The sequence below is a fragment of the Apodemus sylvaticus genome, chromosome 13, assembly GCF_947179515.1.
Source record: "Apodemus sylvaticus chromosome 13, mApoSyl1.1, whole genome shotgun sequence".
NCBI lineage: Eukaryota > Metazoa > Chordata > Mammalia > Rodentia > Muridae > Apodemus > Apodemus sylvaticus.
In genome coordinates, this window is record NC_067484.1 from 45,069,203 (window position 1) to 45,089,859 (window position 20,657).

Genomic DNA, 20,657 nt, shown 5'->3' on the forward strand with positions numbered 1-20,657 from the left:
AACTTTCTATTAGAAAGAGACAGCACTAGGAGTGCCAGGAAGCACATCTGAGGAACAGAGGGAAAGAACAGAGCTGTGGTCTCTCCAGTTCTTCACTTACAGAACAGTCTGAACGTACGTGCTGGAGAGGAGTATGTGCTCCACATGAAGATGGAACATACGGTTCAAGGGGAACCAGGCAAGGAAGCAAGCCATTTCAGTCTACTGTGGTGCTTGCTGTGATAAATAAGTGTCTACGAACTGGAGTCTAGATCCTGGGGATAGGGAGGGCTGTCTGGTGTGGGTGAGAGTTAGGCGAGGATGAGTCTTGGGAGAGTCATAGAAGCATGGTCACAACAGCTTGCAAAAGAGAGTTGAGAAAGGGAAGTCCCAAGAGAGGGTGACTCTCACACTGACCTCTGTAGTTTTCCTTTCAGAAAGAGACTTGAAGGGTGAGGAGTAGACCTGGGTGATAGACAGGAGTGACCACGGGAGGATTTCCAAGCCCAGTGTGTTCTTAGGATATCAAGTTTTCTGGCATGTTTGGAAAACCATTGTTGAGTATTTTGATAGCAAACAAAAGACATCCGCGTAACAGAATAAGAGTGCTGCAGGGGAGAGGGTCTGAAGGCTGCACCTGGAACAGGATGGGAAGAAAACTGAGCAGGGAGGTCTAGAACTGGGTTAGTGTGTGTGTGTGTGTGTGTGTGTGTGCGCGCGCGCGCGTGTGTGTGTGTGTGTTACATGCATGTGTGTGTGAATATGTGAATGTGTTGCATGCATATGTGTGTGTAAGAGTATGGTATGTATGGCACATGTATGTGTGTATATAAATGTGTGAGTGTGATGCATGTGGTAGATGTACGTGTGTGAATGTGTGAGTGAGGTATATGTGTTTGTGTGTGTGAATGTGAGTGTGGTGTGTGTAGTACATGTGTGTATGTGAGTGTGTGTGTATGCATGAGTGCATGCTGTGTACTTGTGCATGCATACAGAGTCCAGAAGATATCAGATGCCCTGTTCTCTCACTCCCTATTCTCTGAGACAAAGTCTCTCACTGAGCTAGCTGGTAGACAGCAAGTCCCAGGGACCCTCCTGTCTCTCTCTGCTCTGCATAGCATTGGGTTTAAAAGCTTGCATTACCCTACCAATCCTTCAATGTGGGTACTGGTGATCCAGACTGATGTTCTCTCACAATTGTGCATTAAGATCTCTTAACCTCTAAACTATCTCTGGAGCCTAGAGGGTTGGATGATTTTATATATATTCTCTATCACTTTGTCTTATAAAGACCCTACAAACATCTTCATAATTTCCATTATGGAGATAAAGAACCAGAGGTTCGGAAAGGTTATGTAATGTCTTGTAGACACACAGTCAAAAGTATGAATTTAAAGCCAAGCACCCCCATACCCCTTATCAAGTTCTTGCTAAAACTGCAACACTAAAGCAACCCTGCATCTGCATCAAACACTTTCTGTTCCAAATCACCTTCAATATGCTTACTGTGACTTTATTTTGGATTGTTCTATGAGAAACGAAGGCATCATGAATCATGATCGGCATTTATGCACTTCCAATTTTATAGATGGCAACACTCAGGAACGTCATGGCCAAGTTCTGTGTCCTGAAGTCAAGAGAAGGGCAGCCCACCCAAATCATGACCCGCGAGAAGGTTCAGGTTTTCTCCTGCCCTGAAACATTGCTGTGCTTTGAGCTGTCTTGATGAGAATCCCAAAACATAGTTCCATCCCTGGGTTATACTAGTCCAAGTGTTCAAGAACTGTAGCACCCAGTGAATTACCCATCTTTCTTATGGATCCTAAGTAGAAAGCCAGATGTGACCATCACTGCTGACGAGAAGGACAGAAGTCCAGCAAACACCTTATACCAACTAGCATGTGAGACATCATGTCCCACCAGTTTGTTGATTAGTAGTTTAGTTCAGCTTCATGTTTAAGAAAATGTTAGATATATGACAATCATTCTTTTTCACAAAAGAACTTAGAAAATTCATGTCCCACAAAAGTACATGTTTTACTAATGACACTGAGAATCTTATCATGAATCTATTCAACCCACAGAACAAAACTCCAAGTTAGACCTAACATTAAGTGCCATAAAGTATCACATGGAAGCCACTGGTGCATTTGCTAATGAGGTGACCTGGAAATAATTGTTTCTGATTACCAATGGATTGCTATTTTATCACACAGCTAAGATCTATTGGTTTTACAATGTATGAATATTCTATATTATGTCTTATTGAAAAGGTAATTAAGATAGTACTGTAGTAGTAGAACTCTTGCTAGAGATCAGGATTTCTCTGATAAATCTCTGTAGATAATGGTCTTTTTTTTTTTAACAGTTTTAACTTTTGACTTAACAGTTTAAAATTGTTGCTCATGAACGAATTAATTTGTGGTTTCTGAAACCAAAAAGAATCAGCTAACTTACTCTAAACCATTAGGGATGAAGAAACTCTAGTTTTGACCTTAGGGTAGATAAATTCTTTGGGATCAGTATTGTGTCTGTGTATGGGATATAAGATGAGTATATTTAAAATACCTTTTGAGGATGGAAACACCCCACGTTCATGGCATCTATACCAGAGAAGGTTCAAAAAGGCATATAGACTTACAGCAAAAAGAAAAAAAAAACATGTATAGTTCCTGGAGTTACTTTGTATAAAGATATAGATTAGGATGAACCAAGAAAAAATAAGGGAGGAAAAGAGCTTGTGGTTGGGCAATTCTTCTCTTCTGCAGCAGAACTAAGAGATATCTGAGACAAGAAATCCAAACATACATGAAATCCTTGTCTCTTTCAAAAAATTAATGACCAGTACATAAGAAACATTTGACTTCCTGAGCATGTCTTAGACTCTAAGAGGGAGCCTCTGAAAGTTGAGGCTGAGAAAAGATGTGGTGTCTAATGACACACTGAATGAACTAGAATAGAGCACGGTGCTCTGTGTGACCAAAGTGGGCCTGGCAAAAAACGCATCAGTGAGAAGTCTGGTCTGAGCCATCATCTAGTACTGAGCCATCAGCAAGAGAGAGGAGATAAGAATCCATCACTGAGCTCAGTGAAAGATGCTGTGTGGTCAGAGATGAAGTCAGGAAATATCTCCAAAGCTCCCCCAACAGCCCTGACCCACTATTACCCACTAAACACTACTTTGACAGTGTTTGCCAATTCTCTCTTATCTTCATCCATGCAGTCTAGATCCCAGCAAGAATTTGACAGAACTAAGAATGAATAAAAGTTTTAAGATGAAAATTATTTGAAAGAGTGGACTGTATAGGTTATTCAGGAAACACATGATTTTCCATTATAGATGAAAATTAACTCCACAAGGACATAACCATGATCTAATCAGGCCAAATCTAGATGAATAACTGGGAATGGGAAGAAGAGGAGGATAAGGAGGAGGAAGAAGAAGAGAAAAAGAGGAGAAGAAGAAGAGGAGGAGAGGAAGAAAAGAGGAGGAGGAGGAAGAGGAGGAGGAGGAGGAGGAGGAGGAGGAGGAGGAGGAGGAGTGCTAGCTCTGGGAAGTTGAGCTGGGCCTAAGCCAGCCATGTTTTGCACTGGTTTCTCGACATAACTGTGGAATGATCTGGAAACTGGATCCTGAGAAACTATAAGAAACTATCCAAATCCAAGTTTCAAATTGTTTGCACACCTGAAGTTTCATGCTTTATTCTCAGTTTTGCAAAAAATGACTTAATTTCTACAGTGGATTTATTTGTTTGGCAATTATTGTTGACAATGTATGGAACACAGATGGCAAACCTGATTGCTGTTTTTGAGGGAGGCAGACATGGCAGCGACACACACGAGGAACATTGGAGAGGACATCTTGAGTCAGTTATCTTGGCTTTAACTATGACCATTTGTGAGGATTAAACTTTGGAGCAGACATAGACTAGTGACTCTTAAGCTGCTCCATCCAGGAAAGTCACCCAGAAGGTTCATTAAAACCTTGCTGTATTAAACCCAAGCTTTCTGGTTCAACAGGTCTGAGGTGAAGTCCCAGAATCTGCATTTCTAACAAGTTCCTGGGTCGTGCTGTTTCTTCTGGTCCCAGAACCACATTTAAGAACCACTACATAAGATCAATGGCTACTTCTAGCTTTGGCTACATCTGCATTTAATTAAAAGATGGCGACCTCTTCCCCACATCCTCCATCTCTCCAGATGTTAACTTCATTATCCAGGATATGTGCCTGGTGCCCTCTGATTAAACTGCCTCGGTGGACTCAACTAAGCATTTCCCATGAAGACCACCCGGAAGTCTCAGAAGCTCTTAAGTCTGACTTTTAAAACATTCTCTGTGTCAAACAAGGGACACACAATGGTGCACAGTCCTTACAGAATTGTGGCTTTGGTTACTTTAAAATTTACTTTCTCTACAGCACTGCCTAGCAACTATTATGTTCTAAGTCTCTTCGGTAAATGATATCCAGATTTATAATTGTGACAGTCTTTGTAGAGCAAGAATCTCAATTTCAAGAGATCTATTCACTAAAACTGCAGAAAAATCCCTAGATATATGGCTACTGCAAGAAAGTTATAAAAAGAATTATTAGGAATTAGATTTGAATGTACTGCTTTGTACACAGCTTTTTGCATAGACATTTAAAATAGTTATTTACTGGACTATAGAAGTTTAAGCAGCTACAATAACTAACTACAAGAATCAAGAATAAAAAGTAAAATGAAAACCTTATTATCTAATTTGAATTAGAATTATAATGTTCTTTTAAAATTGAATCCAAATCTAGAAATCAAATAATTATGAAGATTCTTACATTTTTCTTGCCTTTTGTAAATGCACCCATTTAATGACCAAAAGAAGAAATACATTATCTATAAACTCAATGTAGTTTCTTTTCTGAAGGAAAAACAAAATGTAGTTTCATGTTTATATGATCAAGCAAGGAGAGTGGGTTATGTGCCAAAGGCAACCAAATATCTGTACATCATGCACACTTGAGTATGACTAAGCATATATCAACACTTGAATTCAATACTTTTTATCTAGCTGTATTTTACTAGAGACTTATATTAGGGGCAATGAATCAAATTTGCTCCCAGATTCTGTGAGATAGTATAATTAAACCTGTAAACACTGGACACTGAACATCTATCCAATGCACTTCCAGTATGTCTGGAGTCCTTTCAAGGAAAATCACAGGATGGAAATGCAATTTTCTCAGGTGCACCTAGAGGAATTCATCTAGGAACTGTTGACCTTGGTTTCAACAACACTGTTTTTTAAAGATACAGCGTATTGCACAGAGTAAATACTTAATGCTGAGCTCATTTACAGGCTGATGATCACCGACCTTCTCTAGAAATTCTACATGGCGGGGGAAGGAAACAGGCACACACACACACACACACACACACACACACACACACACACACGGAGTGTTATTCTAAACCAGTAGTCTCAACTTGTAGAGTGCAACCCCGACAGATAACCTACATATCATATATTTACATTATGATTCATAACTAACAAAATTACAACTATAAAGTAACAACAAAATGATATGGTTGGGGGTCACCACAACATGAGGAACTATGTTACAGGGGTTGCAGCATTAGGAAGTTTGAGAACCACTGTCCTAAATAGTAAATGGCATAATGGCTGTTTTTCTTCAGTTCATAACAACATAGTATTTTTTATCTACTTGCATCGTCTCTCTAAGAAAACAGTTCCTATAGGAGTCAGCTTTCTAGCCATCTTTTTGGGAATTTGTCGAGGGCTTTGAAAGCTGCGTCTGTGCCCTCCAGTGACAGGGCCAGCTTTCAGGAGCTTCAGTTGAGCCTGTTCACTCAGCCATTAAGCATATGGAGACAGAATGACGTCTGCAGGCTGTGGTGTGGATTTTTCCCGTTGGGCTCCGCAGAAGGACACCAGCTTCATTTTGTAATTAACCAACATAAGCAGAAAAGGACTGAGAGCAGAGAAGCCAGAGGAGAGGGTTGTAAGAACAGCTGGAATAAAGACATACGCCGCCAAGTCCTTCAAGAAATAGACTAAGATAAAGTGAGAAATCCAAAGGGGTGTGATGAGCAACATTAGCAAGATACTGAACTTGGCCCCTCGGAGGACTTCAGTTTCTGAGTCATCATCTCCGATCCAGATGTCGCCATATGTCATCTTCTTCTTCTCTAAAAGGAGGCAAGCCATCCAGAAACAGACAAACACCAAGATGGCTAGAGGAAGGATATCAATCAAAACTAAAAATATTTTCCCATAGTAAAACTCTACCTGCTCATTTGCAAAGCCAGTTAAGCAATCCATGTACATTCTTTTAGTAGATAGGGAACCCGTATCATTTCCAGAATTGACGTGCTCTGGTTTTCTAGTATAAATCAACACTGGGATATACACGGCCACACCAGCCACCCAGAGTGCAGAAATTCCCTTGAAGGAGTACTTCTGTTGGTTCGGGTTTGCAGCTCCACTCAAGGGGTGGACAATTTGGTAAAGTTTCCTGTGGTAGAACAACGCAAAGTGTAACATGAACCAGATGGTCAGGGAAGTCGTCAAAGCTGCAAAGAAGTGCAGAGCTTTGCAGCCAATGGAGTCTAGCAAGATACCAGAAGAGTAAACAATCTTGAGGATGTTCACCACCAGGTTTTTAATAAGATGGACAAACACCAGGCTGATAATGAGGAGAAAAGATGTCTGCAGGCCCCCGGTGATGCACTTACTTGTGGAATAAAATAAACATATGTTCCCTACGAAACTCACGAGGATGAAAACAGCGCAGGCGATTATCTCAAGCACGCCTGCAGAGGACTTCATGGTAGATGCTGAACTGTGCCTGAAGAAATCTTCTCTGTGACTCCAGTCATTAGGCTTTCAAACTGCTAGAGGTCTTTACTGACATGAGCTGAGGGTTTTCTATCCCCACCAGGTTGCCGAAATCTTGCCCTGTACGTGGGTCACTGTTCCAGCAGACTGTGTAAGAGAATTCTGCTTGCTTCAGTAACCCAGCTGGTTGAAAACAAAACTGTTTCCCAAGAGAATTGTGTTTCATCCTCTCCAGGGACTTTTAACAGTGACCAAAAAAGGTGCAGCTATTACCATGTAATTAAGAATTCTCAGAAATGTATTTATAGTGTTGTCATACCTAAATATATAATTCCTATAAAGGTATGATCAATGTCCAACAACCCTAAAGGGGAGAATAAATTGATGACAGTGAAGGAAGTGTAGCCAGAGGTCAAACTCATCACACTTCATCCATGAAAAAAAATCTAAAGAATGAACAAGGCAGATTTCAAAATAAACAAGTGGCGAATTCAGAATAAGAGCAATAATGTGAGAGAGATTATACAGCAACATGCCAGTTTGGCCTTCTCTATCATTTGTACACCTTTGCAAAGCAGGAACACAAGGAAAGATGAGAGATAACATTGGTAAAGAAATCAGGGAGGGAAAATGGAAAGAAATCCGGAGAAGCAACTGGGGAGAAGGGAGAGAACTAAACATGCGATTTCTGCTCACAACCAGGTCCCCCGAATTGTTAACAGTTTGGCAGTGATTAGTGAATCTCTCTTCTAGGGCACAAGGAGTGCAATGACTTCCCTCCTAAAGGTGATGGTGAGCACGAAGCAAGGGCGAGAACCTGACACACAAATACCCATCTGCCATCACTGCACATTTTGGATGAATACTTGTTTGTTAAGTGTGTCATAATGATCCATTCTGGGGATGAACTACAGTCATGCGTCATTTGGCATGAGTTCTGAGAAATGCTGGTAGCAGCGTTTGTCCTTGCAAGTGGATGATAGAGTAATTGCACAAGCTGGGGCAGGTGAGATGGCATTCCTCCTTGAGCAACACTGTCATGCTGGACTGGACATCTGTATTTGACCTACACTGAAATTGCTTGTGGGGGATGTCATCAGTCATCCTACCCTGAACTGTCAAACCACGTTCTTCCGCCTGATCAAATGGTACACTGGAGCTGGCTGGTACAGGTTTGAACAGTGGCGTTCATTTCTTCCTAACTCCAAGTTTAGTGGCTTCTTGTCAAGAGCTTACAGTTATCCAGGAGGAACATATTTATATAATGAATAATAAATTTATAATCATATAATTATGATTATTGAAACATGGGCATAAATCCCATGTTTATTTCTCTTCCTTCTTCTCCCACAGTTGCTTCTCCCTGGTTTCTTTCCATTTTCCTTCCCTGCTTTCTTTACTAACATTTTCTCCCATCTTTCCTTGTATTCCAAGAGGTCATCAGAACAGGGCTGTGTTCCTGATTTACAAAGGCACACAAATTATAGAGAAGTCAAAATACTGTGACCCTGTATAATCTACTATTATAAGTGATATATAATTACAATTTTTATATATAATAAATGAATAATATAATATAATGATATGAAACTGGAATATATTATCAACCAAGGCTTTTTCAAGAAAACATGCATGCTATCTCTCTCTCTCTCTCTCTCTCTCTCTCTCTCTCTCTCTCTCTCTTTCTCTCTCTCTCTCTGTTTAACTTTGGCCACACTAGGAATTAGACTCTAGAGGTAGGAAATTAGCTGATACCTTATCTACATAATGATAAAGCAAGTACTTGCATCTCCCATTCTTTTCCTCAAGGGTATGGGAATCTTCTAGTCTGCACTTGATGAGACATTTTTGACACTATAAGTAGGTAGAAAAGCTGGGCCCCACAATCCATTAGAATTGGAAAGATTAACTCCTTATGTCTTTAATGAACTGCTAAGATAATTAGAGAATTTTAGTGTTTGTAATCAATTTTTTTTCCTTCAAAACCCCAATCAATTTCAGGCACAGGCATTTTCCCTCTCTCTAATGATTATAGCTATATTAGTTGTAACAACCATAAAGCCATAACGCTTATGTATTATTATGAACTATAAATTACTTACCACCAACTTAAACAAGTTATATTGTCTTGCTTTGCAATCTTAATATGATTTAAACCTTAATACCATTCTCATTTCAGTACTGAGGAAATAGAAGTCTGGAGAGCAAATTGCTCAGAGCTAGAAACTGATAAGGAGAGAATCTAGTGTTATGGTTTGAATATGAAGTGCCCCCACCCCCGATCCAATGACTCATTTTGTTGAAAGCTTTGTCCCTAGATGCTGGTGATAAGAAGAGGTAACTGTGAGAGAATTGGAAGATGGTTCAGTTGGTAATGTTTTTTGCCTCACAAGCATGAGGACATGAATTTGATCTTACAGAAAAAGGCCTGACATGGTAGAGTGTGCTCACAATCCAGCACTGGGTCCCTGGAGCTCACTGTCCACCCATGCTCACCTAACCTGCAAGCCCCTGAACCTAGTGAGAGGCTCTATATAAAAACAAGGTAAATGGATCCTCAGGACTGACTCTTGAGGTTGAGCTTTGGCTTCTACATGTATACACACACATTTGTGTGTGCACATGCTCCACACCTATACCTGTGTGGGTGTGCGAGCACACATGCATATACACACACCCACATTCGGAGACATCGTCAAGAGATGAGCTGCTGATGAGTTGACAGCTGTATGGGCATATTAGGGGCAGAGTCTTTGGTCATGGTCTGGAACTTCCAAATCTGTGAAGTATAAATTTCCTCCATTTAAGTTGTGTTCTCAGTTATTTTGGTCTAGCATTGAGAAGCTGAGTAACACAGCCTTGCATGATTGGTTCTCATTGTGTCTCCACATACACTGGCAAATACGGATTTTCTGTTGACTATTTATTACATCCACTTTTTGATTTACAATTGCTCCACCCAACAGATAAAGCCCATAAATTTACTTCTTTGGAGGAGGGTCTGATTTATACAAATCATGCAGATTTTTGAATGGCAATAATTTTTTTCCTTTTTCTCTCAGTATTAGTAAACATGAATGTTCATTCTGAATCTCATAAAGAACCCCATAAATCTATATACCAGTTTGGAATGCCTTATATGAAATTAAAAATAAAAAGGCTAGGGCCAACATTCATGAGCCCCTACAGTGACATAGGCATACAGATAAATCAAACATGGTCCAGCGGAAGGCCTCACATCTAAGAATATTTTGGGTAGCAAAGATTAGCATAAGTGAGAAAAATGGGACACAGAGTTTTACAGGAAAGGAAGGGGATGGATCTTGGAACAGTTGCAAGAGGGAGAGAGAATATAATCAAGATATACATGAAATTACCATAGATCATATAAAAAATTTTTTTAAAGGGTGCCCTTGATGAGTTTGAGATATCTGAGAAAACTCACACTGGTCTTGTCAAGTAGCACATGGATTCTTTTGTTCCTCATATATTAACCTTTTTGGAAGGTAGGGGAGTTTGTCCTTGGGGTATGATCCCAGGTTCTAGTCTGAATGCTTTACCATTCATAATTTTCCATTAAATATCCTAGTTAAAACTCTTAGGTTGGCCTTCAGTAAAGCTCTAGGGTAGGAATAGGATGTAGCTAAAGTCTTTGAATAGTGTAGCAAGGGTGACCCACATTTCAGTTCCCAATAGAATCCTCATTTGTGTCTGTGATTAGTTCCTTGTCTTCTTGACTTGTAAGCCCTCATAAGAATTATCCTAATGTTCTCATGGAGCATTCCAAGGTTCCTAAACTCTACCACCCTCTGAAACTACATCTACAAGAGCAAAATATTTGGTGGGGGCAGGTAAGATGGTTCAGTGGGGGTAAAGGCACTTGTTACTAATTTCGATGACTTGAGTTTGATTCCAGGACCCACACAGTGGAAGGAGAAACTCAACCCCAGCAAGCTGTTCTTTGACTTCCATGTGCTGACCATAGAAGATCTCCATTGGAAGTTTTAAAGAACCTTGGGGCTCTTCTTAACTAAAAACTGCTGTTTGTTTATGAGATATTGGGTGAGAAAAGGTAATATGAAATACACACACACACACACACACACACACACACACACACACACATGTATGTGAATGTAATTTGTTCAATTAAAAGAATTTAGAGAAGAAAGAGATGCACATGGGAGGTATCAGTTTTAATCCCCATTCACAGACAAGGAATCCAAAGCCTAGCAAAGCTATGCCAACTTGCTGTAACTGTCACAGGAGGTGTCATTAAACTCCAGGCCACATGCTTTGACTGCTTATGGCAGGGAAAAGGAAGAGGGTGACGTGAAGATGACTGAGTGGTGATGCAAGGTGCTGAGAAACCTGGATGCCACCCAATGATCTTCAAGGAGCACCCCAATGGGTGTCTTTAGTAGCATACGCCAGAGCACAAACGGTCCAGGAAGCAGTATTATATTCAACACCAAGGAAGGTGACTGTGGTTACTCTAAGGGAGGAATGAAAAAAAAAAACCACTCTTTTGAAAACCAAATACTGGTTCTGCCAATCCAACTTCACTGAGGTCACACGAGAACTGAGGAGTTCAAAGGTTCTCTATGGCTTCCATTTATTTTGGCATCGGATTTAACAGAAAGAAAGGGAACCGAAGCGGGATTTACATGGCCCAGGCTAGGTTCCAAATCTCAAACTGCTAAAACTTATTTAGATTTTTTTTTTTTTTACTTCAACTCACAATCACATGGAAAGTGGTTCAGATGTAAATGCATTCCGCGTGGCTTGAGGCAATCTAGGTTTCCTCAAAAGCACATGTGAAGAAGTTCTAAAGATTTCAGCCTAGAAGTTTCAATAAAAGAAAAAGAAATCCCAGGCTCTTAACTAGAGACTGCTGTTCTTATGTGGTACTGGAGTGGGAGGAGATAAAACACCACACACTGCCTTCTTTGGGGCATTATGGCCTCCCAGGAGTGCTAAGATCAACTTCACAGACTGAGGGAAGGGCATTTTCTCCTCTAAGTTGAGTATGTGATGAAAATAAGAATATCTTCTTAGGTGACTCACCTGAAGCCGGATTCCAAATCTCAATCACTCTGAAGATGAAGAAGATGCTTATTTGTTGTGACGGGAGGAGGGATGGAGCACACAGGGGGGGGGGGGGCAGGATGCTTCTGAGCAGGCCTGGGCTACTTTTCCATAATCGTTACTGAAGAAAGAGGCCACTCAAGACTGATTCAGAATCCTCTACCTTGCGACAGCCAGTGGCTGCCTAAAGTTATTTTTAATTCTCTGGAAGACGGTGGGTGAATGTGTGACAAGCCAGGGTAGGGACTGAACTGCCTCGCCCCAAATTAGAAGTGAATGGAGAGCGACTTCGGTCTGGATGGGGCCGGAGCAATTAAATAGTAATTGCCTTCTAGATACACTAATGTCGCTAATTATATTACTGTGCTAAGTGCTAAGAAATGTGGATAAGAGCTGCAGGCCACTCTGGTGGGAGAAGGCAGCGAAGATTTATTAAACCTGGCAAGGATACGGACCCTTCACATATATCATCTCCCAAATCCTTAAAATAACCCCACCAGGCATTCAATTCAATAAGGCTGAGTGACCTGATCAGTTCCACTTGGTTCAGGACTGAGTCAAGAGGCCTGCCAGACTTGTGTGGCTCCTAAGAGCAGTGGGCCGGCCGGGCTCTGAGTAGAAATAGAAATGGCTGACTTCTGGATATACTGGATTCAATAATGGGGACGGGAACATGGAAGCAGGGGGAGATGGTGGAATTTGAGAAGTAGACCATGATATCGCTAAGTGTGAGGATCCCAGAAGTAGAAGGGAAGCATCCCAGACAGGAGAGCTTTGTAGGCACACACTGGGACAGACTCATCGCAACACAAGAGGCAGGGAGGAGAAGTGGCTGATCTCATGAGCCTCATCTTCTTTGGTGGCCACTTTGTACTGGGATTGAAGGGTGAAGAGTGGGGAGTGAAGTTGGGGGCTTCAGACCTCTGAGATTGCAAGGCCTGGTGAACTAGAAAGCAAAGTGGGCAAGGTAGTTGTATATACCTGATCCTTTCTAAGCCAGTGAGTGTATCAGAGTGGCGGTCTGTTAAAGGATTAACCTCAGAATTCAAATCTGGGAGATCTGGGGTAACCTGCATGGACTAAATGATTTGCTCAGTCTGGTCTGCTTTGTCTCTTAGATGCCTGATGGGAGTTTCTCAGAGACATTAGAATATGAACACAGTGTGTGCATATGTCCAACTCACATTTATGTGCGAATATATTCTCATATTACATGTTTATATATGAAAAGGGTATGAGATGATCCTGGACATCAAACCAGACTCAATATCTAGCATGAATGGTAAAGAGTCCTTGGTTACTGCTAACTTGTTTTTGCCAGTGTTACCCCCTAAAGATCACTTTTATAGTAACAGAAGGACTTTCTGTTTATGATGGAAGGTTCTTCTTGGGCTCTTTGTTAAAGCCTAGAATTCCAAATATTGTCTTTGAGCATAACCTCAGTCGCTTGACAAGCAATTGCAAAAAACTCGTCCCAGCTTTGTGCAAACAGACTTAATCTGTCCTGAGTGCTTCTGGTGACTGTGGTAATTAATATTGAGTATCAATTTGACAGGAGCTAAAATCACCCAGGAGGCAAACCTCTGAGCATGTCTGGCATGCGTTTTCTAGATTGAGTTCACAGAGGTAGAAATGCCCATCTTAATGTGGACAGCACCATCCCATGGACTGAGGTCATAGACTTAATAGGAAAGAAGAATCATGCTGAACAGGATTATGTATGTCTCTCTGTTTCTGGATTTTGAAACAATGTGAACAGTTGTCCCCCACTTCTGTCACAGTTCTTCCCTGCCGTGACAGACCGTATCCCATAGATCTATAAAGCTTGAACTGAGGACACTCCAAAATCTTAAACAAACCAAATGAAACTAACTTAAGGCAGAGGAAGGCAAGAGGAATTTTATTTTATTAATTTAAAATTAATTTAATTTATTTGTGTGTGGGGAGGAAGAGAAAGACAGAGACAGAGACAGAGACAGAGACAGAGAGACAGAGAGTCAGAGGATTACTCTCAGTAACTATACTCCCCTGTCACCTTGTGAAATGCAAGGATTGAATTCAGGTAGTCAATTCCGTGCATAAGTGCCTCAAGTTGCTAAGCTATTCTATTACCCTGGCAATATAATATAATATAATATAAGATAAGATAAGATAAGATAAGATAAGATAAGATAAGATAAGATAAGATATGATATGATATGATATATGATATGATATAAGATAAGATCTGATATGATATGATATATATGATATGTTATATAATATAAAATATATTATAATATGTTATATATTGTATATATTATATATCATGTACATGCATATAATATTGAATATAATATATTATGTATTATATGTTATACATCATATCATTATATATTGACATATAATATATGTTATATTATAGAAAATGCATTATAATATATGTTATATATCATATATATTATGTATCATATACACATATACACTATAGAATATAATGTATTATATCATTATACATCGTATCACTATATATTAATATATTACATTATATATTTTTTTCTCTTTCCTTGATACCCAAATCTTATTAGATTCTCAAATTAAACATGTATGTTTGATTCAAGTTCAACACCCATTTCCTTGATGAGGACTTAACTCTCTCATCGAGTTTAGAATAGGTAGCTGTACTCACCAGGCCTTAGGCAAAGAATCTCTGCCATCTCCAATCCAAGCCCTCTTCCATGGAGAAATGGCAGCTGGTGGGAGTGGCAAGACAATATGCAGATGAAACTACCTGAATGATTGGCATTGGGTGCCACCAAGTCAGTGAGAGAAATAAGAGCAGCTGTACTATTTGGTGACTCAGTTTAGTGTTTTAAACATAGATGCTTTTCCTTCTTAGCTTCATTGTTTCTCTGGGGCTCAAACCCGTGTCAGTCTTCAGTAACAGGATTAGGGATGTTTAGAGTGGAATAATTTTAGACACCTTACAGAACTGTCTCCCAAGGCAAAGCAAGCTGGAGAACATGCTGCTTCGATGTTTAACCCATTTATGTGCATTTATTATCATTATATCATTATAAAAGGGGTAGAGCCAAGGCCTCTAGGTGTGGCTTATGTGCACTTCAGGCGTATTGAACAATCTGGTTCATTCCATCAAACCCCAACTGAGTTCTTGGCTCATTCCATCCTTGTTATCGAGTGAAACGCAGATATTTCCCAGCCCTCTCTCCCCTGACTTAATCTGATTCTGAACTTGGTAACTGTTGTACATTCCTTTGAGTTTCCTGACTTGAAGAATTCCATTTCAACAGATAAGCCTTAAATTTCCCCTTCTAATCCTCTGCAATGCCGGTCCAGCTGGTGCTGCCATTCCTCGCAAGAGCTTTGAGTTTCACAGAGTGGAAACGTAGCTTGTCATCTTTATTCTTCCACTTAATTGCTGTCATCAAAAAGTGCTCAAGATTCTTAAATCTCCAGTGCACCCTGTGAGCTGAGCCACACTGCGAACCTTTGTGGTTTTAGTCTCTTTGTACGTCAGTGTGCAATAGCACCCTTATTTATCTCCCATTCTTGTCTGATTTCTACCCCATCACCCATCCTTCCCCAGCATTTATATGAGAGAGCATCACTAGACTCCTAGAAAACAGGAACCCCAAGAGATCTGTGAGGATACTCAGAGGCTATCATGAAGATTAAGAGATTCAGAAGTGCCTACTGTTATTACTGTTGTCTGGCCCACCTCAATTATGTACACAAAGTGATCCAGCCCCTCAGATCAGCTAGGATTAAGAAATCGTGACTTTCAGCAGGATTTCATAATAGTCCTATACAAGCCTTTCCTTTTCATTCTTAAACAGGTCCAGTCCTCAAGAGTACAGCATTAACAAGATCATGCTAATGGCCGTTATCACTAGCTGAGGTTTCCGCATTCATTTCTTTTTTCTTTAATTACATTTATTTAGCCAGTTTTCTACATGGTTAAGTTTGATTTTGCTAATACAGGCATAAATGATCTCTCTCCCCTACATCTCTCTGCTGTCACTAGAAACTAATGAGGTAGAAGGAGAGGATCAAATGATGCTGATGAAGGAGCTACTCTGGAAAGCCTGGGGAGAAGGAGGAGCAAACGGACTGAAAAAGAATCCGCAGTGGGGACCTTAGGACATGATACCATTCTTCACGAGTAAGTGACAATTATTCTATACAGGGAATTTTAGTTATCCAGCTTCCACTGTGTCAATGTCACAATAGGACAGGAAAGGCATCATAACATGAAAATATTCATGAATTGGCATTTTATACTCTATCCCTGCTTATAATAAATAGCACAGTGGCTCTCAGCGGTGGGTTATGATCCTCATGAGGATCACCTAAGACCATCAGAAAACACATTTACATTACAATTGATAATAGTATCACAATTACAGGAATGAAGTAGTAACGAAAATATCTTTGGTTGGGCGTCACCACAACATGAACTGCACCAGGAAGTTCAAGAACTATGGCAACGACATCTCTCTCTATCCATTATTTTTTTATTTGTATTCTCATTTGATTTTAATCTCCCCTGAGGTTAGATAAGCAAATAATGCATCCAGGGCTGCAGCTATGGGGCCCTTTCAGCTGCAGTAACTCAACATTTTTGGAATCTCACTGATGCAGGAGAATTCAAACCATTCTTTAGTACGAGACAAGCAAAATCCAAGTAGGTTGAAAGTGAAAATGCAAAGCTCGCCACCGATTCAGGATTCGGGAAGACAGAGATGGTGATTCTGGGTAACCAAAATGCACAATAGGCCATTTCCAAAATACCTAAAGGTTCACAGAAATGTGAAAAGGAAAATAAGGGGGATAAGGCTTCATGGGCAAATGATCTGACTATCAAAGAGCGAAGACTGGTCAAGTGATGAAGAACTTAAATGTCTTGTAGGCAAAGGTGACTGCCATATATATCTACTGTAATATGAAACTAGATGTAGGATGCTACTGAATAGGGATGTCAAGTGAACTGTCATCAAGTTTATTCTGAAGATTAGATGTAAGTTTTATTAAATACAGACTATGAAGCCTTACTTTTGTAATTGTAAAAATATTTGTAATTCCAAGACAATTCCAGTTCGGTACTTGGCCTATTTGTTTATTTATGTGTTTGTTTTTATTATTATTTCTAAAAGTTCCGCTCCATGTTATATTGGCTTCATTTTTTTATGTGGTCCTCTATATTACTCTCTAGATTATTCATAGACAATACAGCCCTGTGGTACATATAATCATACATGTCCTTGAATATATTTTACAGATATTATAAAATAAAACTCAAGTGCTAAGTTGCCACCTCCCCCATAAGCTTTATCTTCATTTCTAAGTACTAATTTCACTTAATGAATGCCCAGAAGCTAAGATGATGTCAGAGCACTGCCCATGGTAACTGCTTTACTGCCTGGTTTCTAACCCACAGTTATGCATTTTTTTTGGGGGGGACAAGTATGCCCATTTTAAACAGAAAAATGGAGGCATAGTTCAATGTTTATTAATTCTCAGAACAATAACTGGTGGAGAAAGAATTACAATCCCCATGAATAAAAGCCTAATAGAATAAGCTGTGAAGTCTTGGGTGCAGGAGTTGGTGAGGACCAGCCATTTTCAGCTCAGTTGCTAACACAACTCCAGCCACTTGTTGTTCGAGAACTAGGCAGTATAGTGTGTCAGCTGGAACTCTTCTTAGCTGGGACTGCTGTGGGCATCCAAAGCTCATGCAAGCAATTTTATAGATCTGAGTGTTTGGGGGATGTGTCCAGCAGAAATGTCACTAAACATTTTGGTCTCGATGAGACAAATGCAGTTCTCACAAGGAAATGCAAGCCAGACAGTGGCTTGTGGTAGAGAGTGGTTGTGGGTATTCAGTGGAACAGTGTTTTCCTACTTGTACATGAAAAATCCCTGTTCCCAGCACAGGTATCAACCCTGACTGCTGAAAGGCTTTTTAAAAAAAAACCCAACAGATTCTTGGGGCTCTCACATTTTCAGAACAAAAGGAATCCTCCTGCACTAAGCCCTTCTCTTGAGAAGCTGAAGGTGTTAGTGTTTGTGGCTAGCAATACACAGTCAGGAACAGAATCTTCCCTTCAAAGTCTGAAGATCCTTAGGCTGATTATCATTGAGTTTTGTGAGTGTGTGTGTGTGTGTGTGTGTGTGTGCTCATGCATGCATGCACGTATGCAGAGGCCTCAGATATCTTCCTCAAATGCTCTCCACCTTATTTTCTTGTGACAGGGCCTCTCACTGAACTCAGAGTGCATCCATTTGTCTAGGCTAGCCAGCCAATGAGGTTCCTGGTTCCACCTGTCTCCATCTCCCCAAGGCTTTGATTACAGACCACACAGCCACGCCCATCTTTTTATGTAGGTGCTGAGGAACTTGGGTCCTAATGCTTGCATAGAAAGGACTTTTCTGAATGAATTATCTCCCTAGCCCCATCATGGAGGTTTTATAGGCCAATTACATTTTACTTTTTCCAATTAAGAAGAAAATTAATACAAGTTACTGATGACTATATTTCTCTCATAACTTCTAAATAAGTGAAAGTATTCACTAATTCCTTAAGGTTTGTGGAGAAAGACATAACAAACCTTCTCATTATGGTTATTTTACTCAAGATCTGAAAGTCTCCTGTTTCTTGTGGAAATATGATATTGGATAGGAAACCTGCTCAATAATTTAAATGCCTTAATGTTATTTTGATAGTTCAGATCTAATAAATTTCTAGTGTCTAGACTTCACAGCACGATTAAAGACATTATTTGGGGGCTTAAATGAGTTCTCTTTCTTAAAGCCAAATTGCAAATTATTATCCTTGAAAATATTATTTGAAAATAACTTTCACATCCACCTTTATTAATTTTTTATTGAAACAATTTTATAGGAAGAATTGTTCTTTTAAAACCTCACATGAAGTTATATTTGTCTCAAATACATTTTTAAACATTAAATTCTAAGAAACCATTAAAAGGCTAAAAATAAAACTTTTTTTTTTTGGAATCTACTTGATTTGTTTCTTGAAAGACACAAGCGCATGGCTTGAGATTACTTTTTTCTTCTAACATATAGCCAGAAGTTTCTCTGAGTTCAAAAGTTCAAGGGTGTTAGTTCTGAAGCATGCCAGAGGGCACATGCTGCTTTCAATCAACAAGGAATAACAATCCCAACACAGCAGCAGATGCCAGCAGTCCACGGTGGTGCACGGTGCCGAGAGCTCACCACTGTTCAAGACACTTTTTAAAAAGTATGCTTACAAGGCTGAGCTGAGTTGGGGACTTGGAGTGGATCTGGAGAAATCAGGGGATATCATCAAAATACATTGTGTTAAATTCTTAAAGTTTTTAAAGTTTGGTTTTTTTTCCCCCTCAAGGAAAATGCAGAAAAATGTTACTAATAACTCACAGGAATAAGGATTCTGTATTCCTTAGTGGATGCCAGAAAAAAATACCATATATTACAGAGATAAAGGAAGAAAAATGATGTATCAGGCTAATCGGAATCTTAGAGAAAAATGTACCTCTCTCCTGCATGTGGTGCTGAGTTTGTCTGGAAGATTTCGTCCCCCAGGACGAGGCTCCAAGGAGGCTACGTGAAAACTGGCATTGGAAGAGATTTCGTGCAATGATTCCACATTCTCCAAGTTTCCTTTTCCATACTGAGTAGAAAAACTTTAATTTCTCTAATCCTGAAATTACAGCCTACTTAATGACCTGGAAAGACTGAAGATAGATACTGACTTGATGTGGGTAAGAAGAGCTTCTGCAAACTCTGAGGCTCCCGTGCTTCTCAGTGTATGGCATCAGCTGAGCGTGCTGGGTGTGGCCACCGGGCTTTCGCAGTGAGCCAGCCAGCAGGCTTCGGTGATGCATGGTTCATGCCGCATAGATACTTGTTGGTGAGGAAGAAAAGGACATAGCTGAGGGCAAAGTCAGCTGAAGGGTTCACCCTTACCCCAAAATTATCATCACCAGGTGATTAGGGACTTAGGAGTGAAGGAGAGAAAACGTGCCCAAAGCCCTAAAAGAACTCAAACCAGGAAAAAGCCTTTAGAAAGTATGTCTGTGTGTGTGTGTGTGTGTGTGTGTGTGTGTATAAAATGCTAAGTGTTCCCTCTTTCCTGAGAGTGATCAAAAAGAATTGCTTTAACAGTAAGTGCACAACTATGCCGATGGCCCTTTTCAAAATATCATACTCAGCTTTCGCTGTGCTAAAACACCACGACCCACGTGACTTACAGAAGGGAGGGTCTATTCTGGGGTTGTGGTTCCAGAGGGACGAGAGGAGTCCCAGATGAGTGGCAGCAGGCAGGAAGGTAGGCATGGTGACAGGAGCTGGAAGCTGAGGTCTGAGGGCTCACATCTCACCCACATAGGTGGCTGAGAGAGTGATATACTTCTTCCAGGAAGGCCACACCTCTTACACAGCCCTGAAAGTCACCAATCAAGCACCAAGTATTCAAGTGCATAGACTTGACAGTCTATGCAGGGTGGGGTGTATCATTCAAACCACCCCATAAAGAAAAGCCAGTCATTCTTGCAACACTCTATAGCCACACAGGTACACTTCAGGAGAGTGTACGTGGAATAGATTCCCTCTACACATATCTAAACGTACACCAGCGGTGTTAGCCTTGAAAGTGCTATTCTACACCATAACCAAATGCATACAGCAATAGGAGACCTGGGGTGCAGCTGATTTACCTTTCTCATTGTAAATGTTGTTTCCTTGTTTTTAAACC

At 40.3% G+C, this 20,657-nt stretch overlaps 2 protein-coding genes across 3 annotated transcripts in view; both read right to left on the reverse strand.

Moving 5' to 3' along the window:
- Sncaip (synuclein alpha interacting protein) overlaps nucleotides 1-20,657 on the reverse strand; it is a 144,104-nt gene that overhangs the window by 79,438 nt on the left and 44,009 nt on the right. The gene's annotated exons all lie outside the window — the stretch shown is intronic.
- LOC127698129 (uncharacterized) lies at nucleotides 5,834-6,805 on the reverse strand. The gene has a single exon (XM_052201399.1). The coding sequence runs from the start codon at nucleotides 6,803-6,805 to the stop codon at nucleotides 5,834-5,836; it is 972 nt and encodes a 323-aa protein (XP_052057359.1).

Excerpts from the sequence above, each read along its gene's own strand:
- LOC127698129 (XM_052201399.1), bottom strand. The coding sequence starts at position 6,805 with ATGAAGTCCTCTGCAGGCGTGCTTGAGATAATCGCCTGCGCTGTTTTC.